Source organism: Cherax quadricarinatus, chromosome 18 (genome assembly GCF_038502225.1).
Source record: "Cherax quadricarinatus isolate ZL_2023a chromosome 18, ASM3850222v1, whole genome shotgun sequence".
Taxonomy (NCBI): domain Eukaryota; kingdom Metazoa; phylum Arthropoda; class Malacostraca; order Decapoda; family Parastacidae; genus Cherax; species Cherax quadricarinatus.
In genome coordinates this window covers 38768005-38790309 of record NC_091309.1, presented here as the reverse complement: position 1 = coordinate 38790309, position 22305 = coordinate 38768005, and the positions used below count along the sequence as shown (strand labels likewise).

The following is a 22305-nucleotide window of genomic DNA, read 5'->3' as shown; positions in this document are numbered from 1 at the left end:
GAACCAGTAGTTGCGAGAGGCAGGAGCGATCCGCTCTGAACCCAAGCTGCCCTGGATTGTGCAGTTTTTGGGAATCCAGGTGGTTTGCAGTCAGGCTTCTTAGCACTCTAAGATTTTTATGATGTGGGACGTTAGAGCTATTGGTCTATAGTTCTTAGATAATGCTTTGCTGCCACCTTTATGGAGTGGGGCTATATTCGTTGTTTTAAGTGACTGTGGAATTTCACCCATGTCTAAGCTCCTTCTCCATAGTATACTTAGGGCACGTGAGAGGGGTTTCTTGCAGCTCTTAATGAGTACAAGGTTCTATAAGTCTGGGCCCGGGGCTGAGTGCATGGGCATGTTGTCAATGGCTTTCTCAAAGTCTATCCGAGTTAGGGTAATGTCGGAAATCTGGCATACATTGATGGAGTTTTGAGACTCATTCATGAAGAAATCATTTGGATTGTCGATCCTCAGACTGATTAGTGGCTCACTAAACACAGTCGTATTGGGATTTCAGTATCTCACTCATTTCTTTGTTGTCATCCGTGTAAGTCCCATCTTGTCTGAGCAAGACTGACACTAGATGTTGTATTTGCCACGTTTTTGGCATATGAAAAGAAATATTTCGAATTTCTTTCAATTTCACTAATCGCTTTTAGCTCCTCCTGTCTCTCCTGGGTCCTGTATTAAGTCCTTAAGATCGATACTTTCCACTTCCCTGGTCAGCGCTTCCTTCCGTGGTATCAGATGGTGGCGATGCTTGAGGAATGGTGGTGGTGGTTGTGGTGGTGGTAGTGGTGGTGGTAGTGGTGGTGGTAGTGGTGGTGGTAGTGGTGATGGTGTGGTTCTAGTGGATGGCTTATTGATTCGATTGTTGATCATTATGATATGGTGTTAATGGTGATATGGTGTAGTGATGTGCTGTAATGGTTGTTTGTAGTAGTGTTGTAGGTCAGGTGATAGCTGCAGTGGTGGTGCTGCAGTGCTAACCTGACTGTCACTGCAGATATCACGTCTCTCAAATATTCCTCACCAAGCACTCGCTATTCCTGGTCTCCTGTGTATTAACTTTGCTTGCATAATTTCTCCCAAACCTAATATACATCATAATCATGTCGTGCCTGGTTCTCCTTGCTTATATTGTCGCATTGCTTAGGAATCTGGATACGTTTAGATTAAGGCTCCATGCTGGTGCTGAGTACTCTAATGTTAGGCCTTGTGTACGTCTTATGAGGTGCTGAGATACTTGAAGGCTGCTCCTGACCTTACCATAAACACTCCAACGACTGATGTGGGTCACTTGTGATATTTTCAGTGTTATAGTTATTCCATAGATATTTTCCTTTTTCATTGGTTTGTAGCCTCTGTCCCTCCAGCCTGTATTTCACATCTGGTCTTCTCTCTCTCGTCCAGTACCACACAACACTACCACACACTACCGCACACCACTACCACACAGTACCACACACTACAACAGTACCACACACCACTACCACACAGTACCACACACCTCTACCACACAGTACCACACACCACTACCACACAGTACCACACACAGTACCACACACTACCACACAGCACTACCACACAGTACCACACACCACTACCACACAGTACCACACACCACTACCACACAGTACCACACACCACTACCACACAGTACCACACACTACAACACAGTACCACACACCACTACCACACAGTACCACACACCTCTACCACACAGTACCACACACCACTACCACACAGTACCACACACTACCACACAGTACCACACACCACTACCACACAGTACCACACACTACCACACAGTACCACACACCACTACCACACAGTACCACACACTACCACACAGTACCACACACCACTACCACACAGTACCACACACCACTACCACACAGTACCACACACTACCACACAGTACCACACACCACTACCACACAGTACCACACACTACCACACAGTACCACACACCACTACCACACAGTACCACACACTACCACACAGTACCACACACCACTACCACACAGTACCACACACTACCACACAGTACCACACACCACTACCACACAGTACCACACACTACCACACAGTACCACACACCACTACCACACAGTACCACACACTACCACACAGTACCACACACCACTACCACACACTACCACACAGTACCACACACCACTACCACACAGTACCACACAACACTACCACACAGTACCACACAACACTACCACACAGTACCACACAGTACCACACAACACTACCACACAGTACCACACAGTACCACACAACACTACCACACAGTACCACACAACACTACCACACAGTACCACACAGTACCACACAACACTACCACACAGTACCACACAGTACCACACAACACTACCACACAGTACCACACAGTACCACACAACACTACCACACAGTACCACACAGTACCACACACCACTACCATACAGTACCACACAACACTACCACACAGTACCACACAACACTACCACACAGTACCACACAACACTACCACACAGTACCACACAGTACCACACAACACTACCACACAGTACCACACAGTACCACACAACACTACCACACAGTACCACACAGTACCACACAACACTACCACACAGTACCACACAGTACCACACAACACTACCACACAGTACCACACAGTACCACACACCACTACCATACAGTACCACACAACACTACCACACAGTACCACACAGTACCACACAACACTACCACACACTACCACACAGTACCACACACCACTACCACACAGTACCACACACCACTACCATACAGTACCACACACCACTACCACACAGTACCACACACCACTACCATACAGTACCACACAACACTACCACACAGTACCACACAGTACCACACAACACTACCACACACTACCACACAGTACCACACACCACTACCACACAGTACCACACACCACTACCATACAGTACCACACAACACTACCACACAGTACCACACACCACTACCACACAGTACCACACACCACTACCATACAGTACCACACAACACTACCACACAGTACCACACACCACTACCATACAGTACCACACAACACTACCACACAGTACCACACAACACTACCACACAGTACCACACACCACTACCACACAGTACCACACAGTACCACACACCACTACCACACAGTACCACACAGTACCACACACCACTACCACACAGTACCACACACTACCACACAGTACCACACAACACTACCACACAGTACCACACACCACTACCACACAGTACCACACACTACCATACAGTACCACACAACACTACCACACAGTACCACACAACACTACCACACAGTACCACACACCACTACCACACAGTACCACACAGTACCACACACCACTACCACACAGTACCACACAGTACCACACACCACTACCACACAGTACCACACACTACCACACAGTACCACACAACACTACCACACAGTACCACACAACACTACCACACAGTACCACACAGTACCACACACCACTACCATACAGTACCACACAGTACCACACAGCAGCTACATAATCAAGTACTGGTCTAACACATGTTCTACACAACACAGGTTGAGTAATTTGTAAAGTTCTTTGCTAAATGTCCGTATTTATTTTTACCATCATATAGGGAAGGTTTTCAGTGTCGGTGTATGACTTGAGTCATTCATGTACATGATCATACATGTACACGATCATACATGTACACGATCATACATGTACACGATCATACATGTACACGATCATACATGTACACGATCATACATGTACACGATCATACATGTACTCGATCATACATGTACACGATCATACATGTACATGATCATACATGTACACGATCATACATGTACACGATCATACATGTACACGATCATACATGTACACGATCATACATGTACTCGATCATTTTCCTAAAACTCTGTTTTTAACACTAACTCTAATTTTAAGTCTCTCCCTCTGATACCTTCAGTAACTCTCAGTTAGTCCATCTTATTTTTATGTGGCTTGACTTTTATTTCAGTTGTATTAGATTGTGGTTGTCTGCATTGATCTTCGTCATCCATCGTTGGTTCCATTTGATCAATATATCCTAGTCATTTTGAGGAGAAATGCAATCGTTGTTAGGAATTGCGTACTCTTCTATTTGTGGCTGCAGGGGTCGAGTCGCAGCTCCCGGCGCGCGTGTGTGTGTTCCGTCTGTAAGTGGTTGCAGGGGTTGAGTCTCAGCTCCTTGTTCCTCTTTGCTGGCCACTACTAGGTTCACTCGCTCTGAGTACTTTATACGTTATTATCATGTCGTTGCGAGTCATGCATTCCTCTAATGTCATCAGGTTCAGTTCTTTGAATCTCTCGTAGCAATTACCTCTCAGCTCCTAGACTAGTATCATGGCAAACCTTTGCACTTTCTCCTGTTTCTTGACATGTATGATCAAGTATGGGACTGTTTCTTAACATGTATGATCAAGTATGGGATCCATACCAGCTCTACATATTATGATTATATTTATTTCTACTAGTACACGATACATCTGATACAGACCATAGCTGACATTACTGGTATTCTATATAGAAAGCTCCTGGTTATGACAACCTTTTTTTGAAATATAGGTTAATGTCCCCCAGGACGCGATCCACACCAGTCGGCTTGCACCCAGGTACCTACTTAATGACAGATGAACAGACACAGCAGGTGTATGGAAACATGCCCAACGTTTCACCCGTGTCGGGGATCGATCGTGGACCCCTCAGTGTGAGAGCTGTATCTTACAAAGTGTTGTGATTGATTCCTTAGTTTCCTGAAAGCTTGTCTTAGATTTACCAGACGCGCCTCAGGCGATGTGCTCAAGACAGTGCTCAAATAGAGGTCCTCCTTGAGTGAGTTTTGTAGTTTTTTTTTCCCTAGAACCTGTATTCCATTAGCGGTTTTGTTTCTCTCCCTAAATTCTTCATAACTTTGCACTTTGGGTTAAATTCTAATTTTACTTTTTAAACCAGACCTACAGTCTGTCTTTCCTGGTCCTCATCTATTGGTATGTTCCTCATTATTTCATGTCATTCATGTACCCAAGAAATTGAACCAGTCCTTGCGGAATCCCACTCGTCACACATGCACATTTTGATACTTCAGAACAATCACGGGTATTCCTTGATCCAGTTGCTCCTGTCTACTGTCTAGGTTTATCCACAGTCACCTGTGCAGTTTGTGTCTAAAGTTTTACAGTACAACAAACCTGAAATCTACCCAGCCCTCTCTCTCTCTCCTGCCTTACTTTCGTTACCTTGTCATAGAACTCCAGTAGGTTTGTCAGAAAAGCTTTACCATATTTAAAGCCCTGTTTGTCGTTGTTAATGAACCCAGTCCTTCCTAGGATCTCTACCACTCTTCTTTTCCTGATAATATCCACAACCTTGCATACTTTGCACGTCAGTGACACTGGCCTGTAGTCTAATGCTTCCTGCCTGTCCTTTAAATATAGGGACAACATATGTTCTCTTCCACGCCTCTGGCAGTTTCTATTGAGTTTGCGTGCGTGTGTGTGTGTGTGTGTGTGTGTGTGTGTGTGTGTGTGTGTGTGTGTGTAAAACTCAACAATAAGATGTGATATTAAAAAGTTCCTGGATTTCTCAAAAAAAAAGTACACAGGCTTATTTTATAACCTGGATGAAGCTGTCTCCTGTGAGGTAGTCTCCCTGGGAGGTTAAACACTGATTCCAGCGCCTCTCTCACTTCTCAAAACATTTCTGGAGCTCTTTTTCCTAACGGCATCTAACACGGTCTGCAGTTTTGCTTGAATCTCTTCCAAGTCGTCAAACGCCGCCCCTTATATACCATTTTTATTTATGGAAGGAGAAAAAAGTCAAGTGGCTAGATCATGGGAGTAGGGAGGGTGCAGGAAAACTTCCATTTTGTGTTTGGCCAGAAAACGATGATCTTTCTGGTTTTGAGTCGGGAAGCGGAGAACAAATTTCAGTCACTCGCCTTGTGTTCAGATTTTCAGTCAAATTGCCATGACATGACCCATAAGAAATTCCCACAACTCTTGCAGTGTCCTGGATATTCTGACGACCATCTTTGTAAATAGTCTTCCCCATTTTTTCAGTGCTGGCGTTTATTTTCGACGTTTATGGACGACCAGAGCGTTCGTCGTCCTCAAATGACGTTCGTTCTAATTTGAAACTAGAAAACCATTCACAACACCGTCCGATCCCTTTCTTCGCTGCCAAGTGCTTGCTGAAGCATTTCTGTTGGCCACTTTTAGGTTTTGCGACTCCTATCGTACCTGTTCTTAAACCTATGTATGGATGTAATTCTTTACCACTTCCTTTTTATTCATTCCGGATAGTGACCACTCTGTGGCTGAAGAAATAATATTAACTAACATCTCTGTGTCTTGTGTTCTCACATGTTTCAAACAGTTTGTCCCTGTCCACCCTGTTAATTCATAAGAACATAAGAACGAAGGAACACTGCAGCAGGCCTACTGGCCCATGCGAGGCAGGTCCAAGTCTCCTACCGGCTTAAGCCAATGCACCCAACCTAGTCAGGTCAGGTCACCTTGACTTAAGGGAGGAACACGGCAACCGTCCTGGTAGCACAAGCTAATCAAGTCCAACTCACACCCACCCACACCCACTCATGTATTTATCCAACCTATTTTTAAAGCTACACAACGTTCTGTCCTCTATAACTGTACTCATCCACAACTTTCTTTCAATATTTTGCATACTATCATGTCACCCCTGATACTTTGGTTCTGGAGCGTCGTCACGTTTACTTTAGTCTCTTTTCATAGCTCCTGGTTCTTAACTCCGGGATTAGTCTCATTTCAAACCTCACACTTTTTACCAGTTTCTTGATATCCGGTGTTGGTTCCACACTGGTGCTGCATGTTTCAGGCTGGGCCTGACTAGTGCCGTATATAGTGTTACGAATGACTTTGCTGATGATCATGAAAATTTCTCATAGATTTGGCAGACACGCATTATGTGAGGACGTTAATACTGTGATGTTTACCTGAGGCGATATACTGGCAACAACACTCACCCTGAATTTCTTCTTTTTAAGTGATGTTTGCAGCTTTAATTCACTGAATTCGTTTTCCACTTCAGGTTTTCTTTTCCTTTCTCAAATTTGAGTAAATTTACATTGCTGGGGTTAAATTCTTTTAACCACTTTGCAGATCAGTCCTGCAGTATATCTACGTCCATCTGAAGTCAATCCTTGTTCTCTATTTTTTTTTAATTCCCGCTTAAATTGAACATCATCAAGGAACAGGGATACCGCTGACTCTACTTTCACGTACACAAGAAAGCGTACTAATCCCAGTACTGTCCTGTGGAACACCACTTATTCATCATTCTGACTGACTTCTCTTTCCGGACAGTCATTTGTTCCTTTTTGCTAAGTATTCCTTGATCCAATGTAAGGGTTTCCCTGCTATTATTACCTGTTCCTCTAGCTTTTGTCCGGTCTCATGTGTGATACTATATCAAAAGCCTTCCTACACTCCAAAAATATACATTTCACCCATCCCTCTCTCCTGCTTCACTTCTCTTACGCTGTCATAGAATTTTTACAGAGTTGTGAGACAGGATTTAACATCTGTACTACCGTGCTTCTGCTGCTTCAGCTTAACTTTCTCCTTTCCAGGTGCTCCATCACTCTTCTGATTGTCTTCTCCACAACTTTGTATACCGTACATGTCATGACACTGGACTGGTGAACCCTACCGGTCTGCTATTCCTTATAAGTTTTAGGAGTAGATTTGCTATTCTTCACACCTCCAACAGTTGTCCTGTATCATTTGACTTCTTGAAGATATTTGTTAGTAATTCACACGGTATTTTTGTTTCTTTTTTCTTCAGAGTCCGCAGAGAGGTGATGCTCCATTGTTTTCAAGGTATTTAGCTCACTATTTTCTTTCCTTAATTCTGCTGTTGTGTGTATTGTTCCGTACTCGTTAATGAGTTGTTTTTCTTTGACTCTTCGGTAATGTGTCTGTTTACTTTGAGAATGCCTCCTTAAATCTCTTGTCGAACTCCTCGCAGTCTTCATGTCATTTCTCGTAAACTCTTCTTGATTCGCAAAATCATAATAACACTATTGTAAACAACTCAAAGAAACGACGAATTAATTCCAAAACTAGTAGGCCAGTGTATTATTCAGTGTAGCATGCCGGCCTATTAGGATTCATTCAACTAGATAGGTTGCTAATGCCAAGGAAGGTTAAACATGGGCCCCACTGTGACCACATTGCAGGTGGTTACTAACGAATCACACACCAAGACAGCTCTGATAAGTTCTAGCTCAAGTCCAGCTTCATGTCCCTACTGCAGACGTGTCTGCTCTTCTTTAAGAACACGCGTAGATATATCAGATTCTAATGATTTTGATGTAATCAAATTACATAATGGTTCTTATGTGACGTAATGTATTTAATACTGACTGAATACTTTTTTGAACTGTCTACTCAGTTCATCAAAGATTTTGGTATGTACAGTCGGAGCGTTCCTCCTTTCCTTAACCTTATTACTCAGTAATTTATGGTCATCTTCCTTCTGATGTGGCTGTGTAGCAGTTTTAAGTTTTTTATTTGCTATGTAATTCTCAAATTGTTCCTCCACTTATCTTTTATCCTTTCTCTGCTGTTCTCGTCATCCTATTGATTATCCATTCTCTGGATTTTTTTTTACTTAACCGCTGTATATATTTGAAGTGCAACAATAGACATATTCTGCTCCTAATGCTGCCACTTTATTCTGGTACAAAGTTTTCCTCCGCCACCTGGCATTCTCAACATAAATATTCCATCTTCTGCATTGACTTTTATTCCTCATTGCCACTGTACTTTGGGAAGCTTCTCACTGTTTTACTGCTCCTCTCTGTTGTCCAGTTTTCCTCTCTGTTTCCTTGCTCCTCTCTAGGATCAAATGTTTTTCCAGGTATTTAAGGTTCAGGATTGTGTTGCATCACCGGTTTACAAAGTTAACATCTTTTGTTTCCCGCGTATCCAGCCTTACTTTAGGTAAAAATCAGGTCCAGTCTTGCTGGATCATCCTACTCTCACCTTAATGTTGTTTTTGTTTGTGTGTTGATACCTGCAGTCCTTCCCAGTGCTTTCTACCCTGGTAGGAATATTCCACTTGTTATAGTTAATTTCCTCTGGCGACGTCTCTGCTCTTCCTTCATGTAGGTAATTACGTGGGTTAGTTTTCAGTCTCATTTTTGTCTTGATGCGTGTTAGGGGAGATAGATGGGTATTTATATTCCTGGTGTGGTTGAGGTCATCTGGTAACCAAAGAATCTTGGATACTAATATCTGGAATAGAAGATACTGGATTTCTCTGTTGGGTGTCGAGTATATATGGAGTGTTGGGGAGAGGAAATGGATGAAGGAGAGTGGATCATTGTTGGGCGAAAAGTTGAGTGGCTGGGAAAGGAAGGGAAATGAAAGAGAATAGACATGATAGTTATTTATTACTTTGGTGGATCTGGTAGGTATGTGGAGACGAACATTGGGACCTTTACTCTATGATCCCGTGTACCGTCTTCTTCTTTCACCCATTTACTTTCTTTTTCTCTTCATTTGACCATCGTAATTGCTTTTATATTTGTCTAAGTCCTTCATCACTCACCCCTTCACTCTCGATATTTTGCTAGAAATACCACCTTCAGCAGCCGTATCTCTTTGTTGCAAGGAAAAAAATGCATTTTCCTCCAGTTCAGTAATTTTATTCCATGGTTACCAATATTCAGTTGATATCTTCGATCTCTTCTTTGTCATTAACTTCCTTGATCTCCCATTACTTAAGTTTTTTCCCCATCTGATTGACTACCTCCGTCAGTCTTTCGATGTCTGTAAATCTGCTATTCCTCGCTTCTCTTTCTTTTTAATATCTCACAAATTTACCCAAGAATTTTTTCTTTAGTTTTAATTCTAGTCCATCTGTCATCAGCTGCATTAAGTCCAATATCTCCTCACTTAGTTTTCCCACTATGGCTGTCGCAACTTTGTAACTCACGTGTCATTTTTCTGCTCTGTTCTTCCAGACTTTGACCGTAATTTTCCGTGCTCTCTCGTTCCTTTTTCTCTCTGCAGTAAATTCAAAACACTCTGATGGATGATTTAAATTTCAGATAGATGGCTCTGGCTGCCTCTGACTCAGACCCCTTGCTTACCCACAGTCTTGGTAAGTGTGATCATTGTTATTGTTGTTCTTACTGCTCTTTAGTAATCAATTTAGAGTAACAGTATGTCAGCAACCATTAGAAAAAATATTAATCTCATCTACACTTCTCTGATTATAAAACGCCTCAGCTCTTAGGGTATATGTGTGTGTGTGTCTGCAACTATTATGACTCTTGAAATCGTAATAACACGATTGGAAGCAAACCACGGAACGGGTGGGGTTTCAACTCATTGCTACTGAGTCGTAAAACACCTTGTCCCTACATCTTATTGACCGGTTTTATTGATTCCTAGCCTGGTTATATCGAATTTTGAAAGTGTATGGTGTTTGCCTCCCCATCTCTTCGTCTCATATGCTGTCTAAATTTTCTGAGAAATGCCTGTCTTGAGCTGCATCTATGTGCAATGGCTCCCTCACTATCTCAAACACTTTGCCCCTGTTTATAATCCACTCAGTCACCATCATGTCCTCCAGGGTCCTCCCTCACCTCATGTTTTTTTCTGATGAATTCCATACATCTTTCCTAGTAGTTCACCCCCCCCCCCCCTTAACTCCAGTGTTATCAATATTCAGTACATCATTATGTACACCTGGAAGATCCATGAGAAACTGGTTCCAAACCTGTATAACGACGTCATTATGTTTGAGCTTAAGAGACTAGTAGACAGTGCTGAGTATTTCCGATAAATAACAGAGGCATGTCGAGTAACTAAGAGAGAACTGGACGAGTGTCAGAGGTCCTCGACTTTTCAACTCCCTCCTTTCGTGCATAAGGAGACTTACCAACAAACTTCTGGCTGTCATCAAGAAGGGAAATTGACAAGTACCTCAAATCATTTTCTGACCATCCGGGCTGTAGTTAGTGCGTTGGATTACATGAGGATAGCAGTAACAGCCTAGCTGATGAGGCTTGACCAGCCCAGAGGCTTCGTCTAGGACCGGGCTGCGGGGGCGCTGAGCCCCGCGGGTTCCATGCAGGAGTCGCTTGCCTCAAGATGAGCCTATCACACATTATATACATGGTGGTATACAATACTGTTGTATATCGGTGGTATACAATACTGTTGTATATCGGTGGTATACAATACTGTTGTATATCGGTGGTATACAATACTGTTGTAAATCGGTGGTATACAATACTGTTGTATATCGGTGGTATACAATACTGTTGTATATCGGTGGTATACAATACTGTTGTATATCGATGGTATACAATACTGTTGTATATCGGTGGTATACAATACTGTTGTATATCGGTGGTATACAATACTGTTGTATATCGGTGGTATACAATACTGTTGTATATCGGTGGTATACAATACTGTTGTATATCGGTGGTATACAATACTGTTGTATATCGATGGTATACAATACTGTTGTATATCGATGGTATACAATACTGTTGTATATCGATGGTATACAATACTGTTGTATATCGATGGTATACAATACTGTTGTATATCGGTGGTATACAATGCTGTTGTATATCGGTGGTATACAATGCTGTTGTATATCGGTGGTATACAATACTGTTGTATATCGGTGGTATACAATACTGTTGTATATCGGTGGTATACAATACTGTTGTATATCGGTGGTATACAATACTGTTGTATATCGGTGGTATACAATACTGTTGTATATCGGTGGTATACAATACTGTTGTATATCGGTGGTATACAATACTGTTGTATATCGGTAGTATGCAGTACCCACAAGATGATGAACTAGACACGTGTGCAACATGTGGATATCTTCAACGTTTCGCTCTCCAGTGGCTTTATACAATACTTGAACATAATGTAATGTCTACATTGTATTGAAGCCACTGGATGGCGAAATGTCTACAGAATAAAGATACCCAGATGTTGCACATGTGTCTAATTCATCAGGAATACTGTTGACTGCTGAAGAGATAGGCGCAGAGGAAGCATTAATTTACGACGACGTTTCACCTGTGCTCACTCTGACACCTTTTATTATTGCTGTTACCTTCTGTTCACTAAGTAATCCCCTTGAGCACCTCTAATGATGTTTCTGCCTCGCCAGTTTATGTAGCAGCCTCTTGTGTGCTAGTGTGGAATACTTTCCTATGGTAGAGAAACAAACCTTCAAGGTGGAAATAAATGGTATAAAATACCGACACAATGGAAATATAAACACATAAGCAGTATGATGTGATCCTTTATTGACAACGTTTCGCCCATACAGTGGGCTTTATCGAGCCACAAACATTCTGTGGGTGGTAAATTAGACACATGTGCAAATCTTGGGTATCTTTATTGAGGAAACGTTTCTCCACACAGTGGCTTCATCAGTCCATACAAAGGAGAATCTTTCACATGTGTCTAATTTGTCAACGTGTCGGTTCTCTGAACCATTGATCTACAATTCTGTGGGTGAATTGATAAAGCCCACTGTGTGGGCGAAACGTTGTCAAAGGATCACATTATACTGCTTATGTGTTTATATTTGCAATAAGGGTTCACCCAGCCGTCTCTGTTAAAGTGTTGTTCGTTATAAGACAACATTTTCAGTCTCTAGACCCATGCTGGTTGTCTCTTACGTATCACATTCCTTTAAGGTGCTCCACTATTCTTGCTTATTATCTTAACTAGAATCCTAGTAGCATATTAGCCACCAAAAGTAGCCAATAATAGAGTGCGTCCGGTCTCTCTCCCTTCTAGCATGTTAGACTCACAGTTTTCTAGATCTCTGACAGTTGTTCTATTTTCATCGGCTTTTATATCCTCGCTAGCGGGTCAAACAGAGGATCAGTCCCTTGCAGTACTCAAGGCGACTCCCTGTTTAGTCCCACTGATTTCGTTTGTAGCTTCCGTAATATCTTTATTTCTACAAGTACAAGGTATACAGGCCTAGCTGACAACAGTGGCATACTGTTGTATACAAAGCCGCTTGTCATGTAGAGCATTTCGGGCAAATTAGGTCAATTTTGTCCCGTTATGCGACCCACACCAGTCGACTAACACCAAGGTACCCATTTTTACTGATATGTTAACATGGACAACCGGTGAAAGCAAACGTGTTCAATGTTTTCACCCTTGCCGGGAATCGAACCTGGACACTCAGCGTGTGAAGCGAGAGCTTTGCCACCAGGCCACGGGCCACCGTACTTTTTTCTCTTCCTTTATCTGTCACGAGTCTTGTAATCATTTCTGGTCGTCTATGTCTCTCCATCCTCTGATTCTTTAACAAAATTAACTTTGAAATTTGTGTTTAATCACACGTCTGACTGTTACATTATTCCTTACTGTTATTTTCCTTGTGTGGTTATACCTAAGCTTAAATTCTATTTATTCTTTTGATTGTAAGTCATTTTTTGAGTTATTTTTCTGCCTTTTTTCCTATCCTAGCAAATTCTTTTTTTCTGTCCTCCATGCTCTTTTAGCTATTATGTCACTACACTTCTTTGTAAACCATGGCTTATCTCTCTCTCTCTCTCTCTCTCTCTTTCTCTCTCTCTCTCTCTTTCCTTTCCATCTTTGCTAATAAAATATCTCTCTTTGGCTTCCTGCAATACTTTTTTAGTAAACTCTTAGTCATCTTTTGTACCTTTTTTTCTTCTTGCATAACTCAATATTGGCGTCGCACTCAAACGTACGATCAAGAAGTGACTGGCATTTAGACGTCCTCATATTCGACATCCTTTCTGGCTGCCTTGGAAAAAATACCAGATCCAGGCTTGTTAGTTCATCGTTTCCTCGTAGCTTTGTTGTGTCTTTAAAACTTTTGCTCGTGTGGTTTCTCATTTACTGCCTTCAGCAGTTGTTTTCTCCATTTTTCTGGCCTGTGTGTTTGCCTTTTGTTTTTTTTTTTAGTTTCTTAGTGATTTAAATTTTCCGATATGTATAGCATTACCTTCAAGCTGTTTGCACTGTGCTGCGTCTTTCAGGATACATATGACTGCTGTATTTACCTGGCACTCGTGTCGTGGTCGTCTTGTGTTCTTTACAGGATTATATATTGCTGCTCTTACTACCTTCCGTGTATTTCTGTTTTCTTTTTTTTTTTGTAACCTTTGAAGTTTTCTTTACAAAGGTTATTATTCATTTTCAAAACTCTCCGTATCTTTAATTAAGAAGATCACTGTTTCTTCTCTCTCTCCTTACTAGGTGAAAATTCACTAGTGAATGCAACCTCTCCTCACTTAGCGACGTACTCGTTTACCGACGTGGTCTTAGGAACGGAAGTCCGTCGTTAAGTGAGGAGAGGCTGTATTGTATTAATGCTTCCTGTGATCTTCCTGTGATCCCTGGTACAGGCCATCCTTCAGAACCTTCCCTGGAACAGGCCATTCTTTAGAACGTTCCTTGGTACAGTCCATCCTCCAGAACCTTCCCTGGTACAGGCTATCCTTTAGAACCTTCCCTGGTACAGCCCATCCTTCAGAACCTTCCCTGGTACAGCCCATCCTTTAGAACTTTCCCTGATACAGGCCATCCTTTAGAACCTTCCCTGGTACAGCCCATCCTTCAGAACCTTCCTGGTACAGGCCATCCTTTAGAAGCTTCCCTGGTACAGATCATTCTTAAGAACCTTCCCTGGTACAGCCCATCCTTCAGAACCTTCCCTGGTACAGCCCATCCTTTAGAACTTTCCCTGATACAGCCCATCCTTTAGAACCTTCCCTGGTGCAGCCCATCCTTTAGAACCTTCCCTGGTACAGCCCATCCTTTAGAACCTTCCCTGGTACAGCCCATCCTTTAGAACCTTCCCTGGTACAGCCCATTCTTTAGAACCTTCCCTGGTACAGCCCATCCTTTAGAACCTTGCCTGGTACAGCCCATCCTTTAGAACCTTCCCTTTTACAGCCCATCTTTTAGAGCCTTCCCTGGTACAGCCCATCCTTAAGAACCTTCCCTGGTACAGCCCATCCTTTAGAATCTTCCCTGGTACAGCCCATCCTTTAGAACCTTCCCTGGTACAGGCCATTCTTTAGAACCTTTCCTGGTACAGGCCATCCTTTAGAACCTTCCCTGGTACAGGCCATCCTTTAGAACCTTCCCTGGTACAGCCCATCCTTTAGAACCTTCCCTGGTACAGCCCATCCTTTAGAACCTTCCCTGGTACAGGCCATCCTTTAGAACCTTCCCTGGTACAGGCCATCGTTTAGAACCTTCCCTGGTACAGGTCATCCTTTAGAACCTTCCCTGTTACAGGCCATCCTTTAGAACCTTCCCTGGTACAGGCCATCATTTAGAGCCTTCCCTGGTACAGCCCATCCTTTAGAGCCTTCCCTGGTGCAGCCCATCCTTTTGAACCTTCCCTGGTACAGGCCATCCTTTAGAACCTTCCCTGGTACAGGCCATCCTTTAGAACCTTCCCTGGTACAGGCCATCCTTTAGAACCTTCTTTGGTACAGGCCATCCTTTAGAACCTTCCCTGGTACAGCCCATCCTTTAGAATCTTCCCTGGTACAGCCCATCCTTCAGAACCTTCCCTGGTACAGCCCATCCTTTAGAACCTTCCCTGGTACAGCCCATCCTATAGAACCTTCCCTGGTAGAGCCCATCCTTTAGAACCTTCCCTGGTACAGCCCATCCTTTAGAACCTTCCCTGGTACAGCCCATCTATAGAACCTTCCCTGGTACAGCCCATCCTTTAGAACCTTCCCTGGTACAGCCCATCCTTTAGAACCTTCTCTGGTACAGCCCATCCTTTAGAACCTTCTCTGGTACAGCCCATCCTTTAGAACCTTCCCTGGTACAGCCCATTCTTTAGAACCTTCCCTGGTACAGCCCATTCTTTAGAACCTTCCCTGGTACAGCCCATCCTTTAGAGCCTTCCCTGGTACAGCCCATCCTTTAGAACCTTCTCTGATACAGCCCATCCTTTAGAACCTTCCCTGGAACAGCCCATCCTTTGGAACCTTCCCTGGTACAGCCCATGCTTTGGAAACTTCCCTGGTATAGCCCATTCTTTAGAACCTTCCCTGGTACAGCCCATCCTTCAGAACCTTCCCTGGTACAAGCCATCCTTCAGAACCTTCCCTGGTACAGGCCATCCTTTAGAACCTTCCCTGGTACAGCTCGTCCTTTAGAACCTTCCCTGGTACAGACCATCGTTTAGAACTTTCCCTGGTACAGCCCATTCATTAGAACCTTCCCTGGTACAGCCCATCCTTTAGAACCTTCCCTGGTACAGCCCATCCTTTAGAACCTTCCGTGGTACAAGCCATCCTTTAGAACCTTTCCTGGTACAGGCCATCCATTAGAACCTTCCCTGGTACAGCTCATCCTTTAGAACCTTCCCTGGTACAGCCCATCCTTTAGAACCTTCCCTGGTACAGACCATCCTTTAGAACCTTCCCTTGTACAGCCCATCCTTTAGAACCTTCCCTGGTACAGCCCATCCTTTAGAACCTTCCCTGGTACAGGCCATCCTTTAGAACCTTCCCTGGTACAGGCCATCCTTTAGAACCTTCCCTGGTACAGGCCATCCTTTAGAACCTTCCCTGGTACAAGCCATTCTTTAGAACCTTCCCTGGTACAGGCCATCCTTTAGAACCTTCCCTGGTACAGCTCATCCTTTAGAATCTTCCCTGGTACAGACCATCGTTTAGAACTTTCCCAGGTACAGCCCATTCATTAGAACCTTCCCTGGTACAGCCCATCCTTTAGAACCTTCCCTGGTACAGCCCATCCTTTAGAACCTTTCCTGGTACAGCCCATTCATTAGAACCTTTCCTGGTACAGCCCATCCTTTAGAACCTTCCCTGGTACAGCCCATTCTTTAGAACCTTCCCTGATATAGCCCATCCTTTAGAACCTTTCCTGGTACAGGCCATCCTTTAGAACCTTCCCTGGCACAGGCCGTCCTTTAGAATCTTCCCTGGTACAGGCCATTCTTTAGAACCTTCCCTGGTACAGCCCGTCCTTTAGAACCTTCTCTGGTACAGGCCATCCTTTAGAACCTTCCTTGGTACAGGCCATCCTTTAGAACCTTCCCTGGTACAGGCCATTCTTTAGAACCTTCCCTGGTACAGCCCGTCCTTTAGAACCTTCTCTGGTACAGGCCATCCTTTAGAACCTTCCTTGGTACAGGCCATCCTTTAGAACCTTCCCTGGTACAGCCCATCCTTTAGAATCTTCCCTGGTACAGCCCATCCTTTAGAACCTTCCCTGGTACAGCCCATCCTTTAGAACCTTCCCTGGTACAGTCCATTCATTAGAACCTTCCCTGGTACAGCCCATCCTTTAGAACCTTTCCTGGTACAGGCCATCCTTTAGAACCTTCCCTGGTACAGGCCATCCTTTAGAACCTTCCCTGGTACAGGCCATCCTTTAGAACCTTCCCTGGTACAAGCCATTCTTTAGAACCTTCCCTGGTACAGGCCATCCTTTAGAACCTTCCCTGGTACAGCTCATCCTTTAGAATCTTCCCTGGTACAGACCATAGTTTAGAACTTTCCCTGGTACAGCCCATTCATTAGGACCTTCCCTGGTACAGCCCATCCTTTAGAACCTTCCCTGGTACAGCCCATTCTTTAGAACCTTCCCTGGTACAGCCCATTCTTTAGAACCTTCCCTGGTACAGCCCGTTCATTAGGACCTTCCCTGGTACAGCCCATTCATTAGAACCTTCCCTGGTACAGCCCATTCTTTAGAACCTTCCCTGGTACAGCCCATTCTTTAGAACCTTCCCTGGTATAGCCCATCCTTTAGAACCTTCCCTGGTACAGGCCATCCTTTAGAACCTTCCCTGGTACAGGCCATCCTTTAGAATCTTCCCTGGTACAGGCCATTCTTTAGAACCTTCCCTGGTACATCCCGTCCTTTAGAACCTTCTCTGGTACAGGCCATCCTTTAGAACCTTCCTTGGTACAGGCCATCCTTTAGAACCTTCCCTGGTACAGCCCATTCATTAGAACCTTTCTTGGTACAGCCCATTCATTAGAACCTTCCCTGGTACAGCCCATCTTTTAGAATCTTCCCTGGTACAGCCCATCCTTTAGAATCTTCCCTGGTACAGCCCACCCTTTAGAATCTTCCCTGGTACAGCCCACCCTTTAGAATCTTCCCTGGTACAGCCCACCCTTTAGAATCTTCCCTGGTACAGCCCACCCTTTAGAATCTTCCCTGGTACAGCCCATCCTTTAGAATCTTCCCTGGTACAGCCCATTCTTTAGAACCTTCCCTGGTACAGCCCATTCTTTAGAACCTTCCCTGGTATAGCCCATCCTTTAGAACCTTCCCTGGTACAGGCCATCCTTTAGAACCTTCCCTGGTACAGGCCATCCTTTAGAATCTTCCCTGGTACAGGCCATTCTTTAGAACCTTCCCTGGTACATCCCGTCCTTTAGAACCTTCTCTGGTACAGGCCATCCTTTAGAACCTTCCTTGGTACAGGCCATCCTTTAGAACCTTCCCTGGTACAGCCCATTCATTAGAACCTTCCTTGGTACAGCCCATTCATTAGAACCTTCCCTGGTACAGCCCATCTTTTAGAATCTTCCCTGGTACAGCCCACCCTTTAGAATCTTCCCTGGTACAGCCCACCCTTTAGAATCTTCCCTGGTACAGCCCACCCTTTAGAATCTTCCCTGGTACAGCCCACCCTTTAGAATCTTCCCTGGTACAGCCCACCCTTTAGAATCTTCCCTGGTACAGCCCACCCTTTAGAATCTTCTCTGGTACAGCCCACCCTTTAGAACCTTCCCTGGTACAGCCCATCCTTTAGAATCTTCCCTGGTACAGCCCACCCTTTAGAACCTTCCCTGGTACAGCCCACCCTTTACAACCTTCCCTGGTACAGCCCATCCTTTAGAATCTTCCCTGGTACAGCCCATCTTTTAGAATCTTCCCTGGTACAGCCCATCTTTTAGAACCTTCCCTGGTACAGCCCACCCTTTAGAACCTTCCCTGGTACAGCCCACCCTTTAGAACCTTCCCTGGTACAGCCCACCCTTTAGAACCTTCCCTGGTACAGCCCATCTTTTAGAATCTTCCCTGGTACAGCCCATCTTTTAGAATCTTCCCTGGTACAGCCCATCTTTTAGAACCTTCCCTGGTACAGCCCATCCTTTAGAATCTTCCCTGGTACAGCCCACCCTTTAGAACCTTCCCTGGTACAGCCCACCCTTTAGAATCTTCCCTGGTACTTCCCATCTTTTAGAATCTTCCCTGGTACAGCCCACCCTTTAGAACCTTCCCTGGTACAGCCCACCCTTTAGAATCTTCCCTGGTACAGCCCACCCTTTAGAACCTTCCCTGGTACAGCCCACCCTTTAGAATCTTCCCTGGTACTTCCCATCTTTTAGAATCTTCCCTGGTACAGCCCACCCTTTAGAACCTTCCCTGGTACAGCCCACCCTTTAGAACCTTCCCTGGTACAGCCCACCCTTTAGAATCTTCCCTGGTACTTCCCATCTTTTAGAATCTTCCCTGGTACAGCCCACCCTTTAGAACCTTCCCTGGTACTTCCCATCTTTTAGAACCTTCCCTGGTACTTCCCATCTTTTAGAATCTTCCCTGGTACAGCCCACCCTTTAGAATCTTCCCTGGTACTTCCCATCTTTTAGAATCTTCCCTGGTACAGCCCATCTTTTAGAATCTTCCCTGGTCCAGCCCACCCTTTAGAACCTTCCCTGGTACTTCCCATCTTTTAGAATCTTCCCTGGTACAGCCCATCTTTTAGAATCTTCCCTGGTACAGCCCACCCTTTAGAATCTTCCCTGGTACTTCCCATCTTTTAGAATCTTCCCTGGTACAGCCCACCCTTTAGAACCTTCCCTGGTACTTCCCATCTTTTAGAACCTTCCCTGGTACTTCCCATCTTTTAGAATCTTCCCTGGTACAGCCCACCCTTTAGAATCTTCCCTGGTACTTCCCATCTTTTAGAATCTTCCCTGGTACAGCCCATCTTTTAGAATCTTCCCTGGTACAGCCCATCTTTTAGAATCTTCCCTGGTACAGCCCATCTTTTAGAATCTTCCCTGGTACTTCCCATCTTTTAGAATCTTCCCTGGTACAGCCCATCTTTTAGAATCTTCCCTGGTACAGCCTGTGGCATGCAAAGAGTACGTAACCTTTATTCGGCGCATGGACACACCCTCATTTACAGGCTATCTCCCCCAACCAGCGAACCAGGTTGCTAAGAGTTGATGATGGGGCCCCATCGTTCAACTAGTGACCAGGTTCTAGCCAATAAGAAGGTGGGATTGACAATCGCAGAGGTTATGTGGATACCGCTCTCCTGTCTGCCCTTGTCATTCCCATTCTAGAGCTGGTTGAAGCACGGTCTGCTATCTTGTGGCTTCTATTTCTGCCTTGCTTACCGTGGAGTGCACTATATTTATCACTGTACATAGTGTACATATTGCTGTTCTAAATTGGTGAAGGATAATATAAGTCTAAACTTTTTCTACTGTGTTTATTTGCTCCCATTACACCTGGGATAACAGGCCATTTGAAATCCTAGGTTGTAATACAGCCCATATTTTAGATTCTACCCTGGTACAGCCCATCTTTTAGATTCTACCCTGGTACAGCCCATCTTTTAGAATCTTCCCTGGTACAGCCCATCTTTTAGAATCTTCCCTGGTACAGCCCATCTTTTAGAATCTTCCCTGGTACAGCCCATCTTTTAGAATCTTCCCTGGTACAGCCCATCTTTTTGAATCTTCCCTGGTACTTCCCATCTTTTAGAATCTTCCCTGGTACAGCCCATATTTTAGATTCTACCCTGGTACAGCCCATCTTTTAGAATCTTCCCTGGTACAGCCCATATTTTAGATTCTACCCTGGTACAGCCCATCTTTTTGAATCTTCCCTGGTACAGCCCATCTTTTTGAATCTTCCCTGGTACTTCCCATCTTTTAGAATCTACCCTGGTACAGGCCATCGTCTACCTGATAGACCAGCATGGCTGAGTATCGCACACAGGTGCGCGTACCCCAACGCTGAGTGCAGTCTGGCTTCGTTTTTCATGAAAAAGTTTTCCCAAAATTTATTACACGAACCTTACACTCAAAACAAATTTGTTCGTCTCATAAGTAGCTACACTGCATATCTCTCATTCCTACTGTACGAGGATGTTTTTTTCTTGTGCTGTTTGTGTTTTCATCACTCAGTATTTGTTTATTAGACAGTTTTTTAAATACGATTCTTGGATATTTACTCTTGTATTATGAACACAGGTGGTAGTCTAATGGCCTGTTACACCTGATTGTAACTAAGTCAGCAAACAAAGCAGTTAGAAGGACAGAGCAAGGGCAAGGCAAACAAAAGGGTGAATTTCTTTACCCATGTATCCCTTCAGCAATATATCCACTGTGTACAGTATTTATGATGCGAGATGACAGATTGAAATAGTACAAATTATCTTAAGTGTTGTTACCTTGGCTGAAGTAGCCGGTTTCCACGTGATTGGCGGGTTGAACTGGATAACAAGCGCAACAGTGGGGACCCAGAACTGTTACTGTGAATTGTCAGTTCACTGAGTGGTCGAAAGGGCATTCCAAATGACGAACGTTGAATAAACTGTAACATACTCGGTGCACGCCACACCTTGCTTGGTCTGTGGAAGATTGGAAAGGTTAGTCTTGGTAGGGATGTTGATGTTGCAGTAACTGGAAGAATCTGGGCGTTTAGTGTTGTATCTTATATCAGAGAATAGTATATTTGGAGAAGTGAGATGGGTCTTCAGAAAATATGTTGAGAGATGATGGGAATATTCGCCTGTATATAAAGTTTCCTTCGCTGTCATGTTACGTCCTTGTTGAGAAACTGTTCTGTGGTTATTACTCTCTTGATTTTCACCTCCGTATTGTTTTCTACTCTGATAATATTCATTTGTGTCTGATTAACCTTCATTGTCATGCTGCCTTCCATTCTTTCAATATTTTATCAGAATTACCCTCATGTACTTTTCTCACTTGCATACAATTTCTCATCAGAATATTTTTGCATACAATCTTCAAGGGTTACCACTTAATTTGTCTCTTGTCTTACTCCCGCTTTTATCAAGCGGGAATCCCAATACCTATCAAAGAAATTTTCCCCTGATTTAATGTGTTAATCTTTAGTTGTTTAATTATTTGCTGATTCTTGTTTCTCTCTTCTCCTTCTATCCCTCTCTA

The 22305-nt window shown here is 43.9% G+C and overlaps 1 protein-coding gene across 10 annotated transcripts in view; it reads left to right on the top strand.

Moving 5' to 3' along the window:
- LOC128689495 (uncharacterized) overlaps positions 1–22305 on the top strand; it is a 755803-nt gene that overhangs the window by 259552 nt on the left and 473946 nt on the right. For 8 of the 10 annotated variants that reach the window (XM_070086433.1, XM_070086428.1, XM_070086425.1 and 5 more), the window contains exon 2: positions 10153–10205. In XM_070086433.1, the coding sequence (XP_069942534.1) occupies positions 10157–10205 (49 nt within the window). In that variant the 5' untranslated portion in view covers positions 10153–10156. Of the gene's footprint in view, positions 1–7880; positions 7916–10152; positions 10206–22305 lie in introns of all 10 variants that reach the window. The other 2 variants (XM_070086426.1, XM_070086431.1) reach the window with 1 other exon arrangement.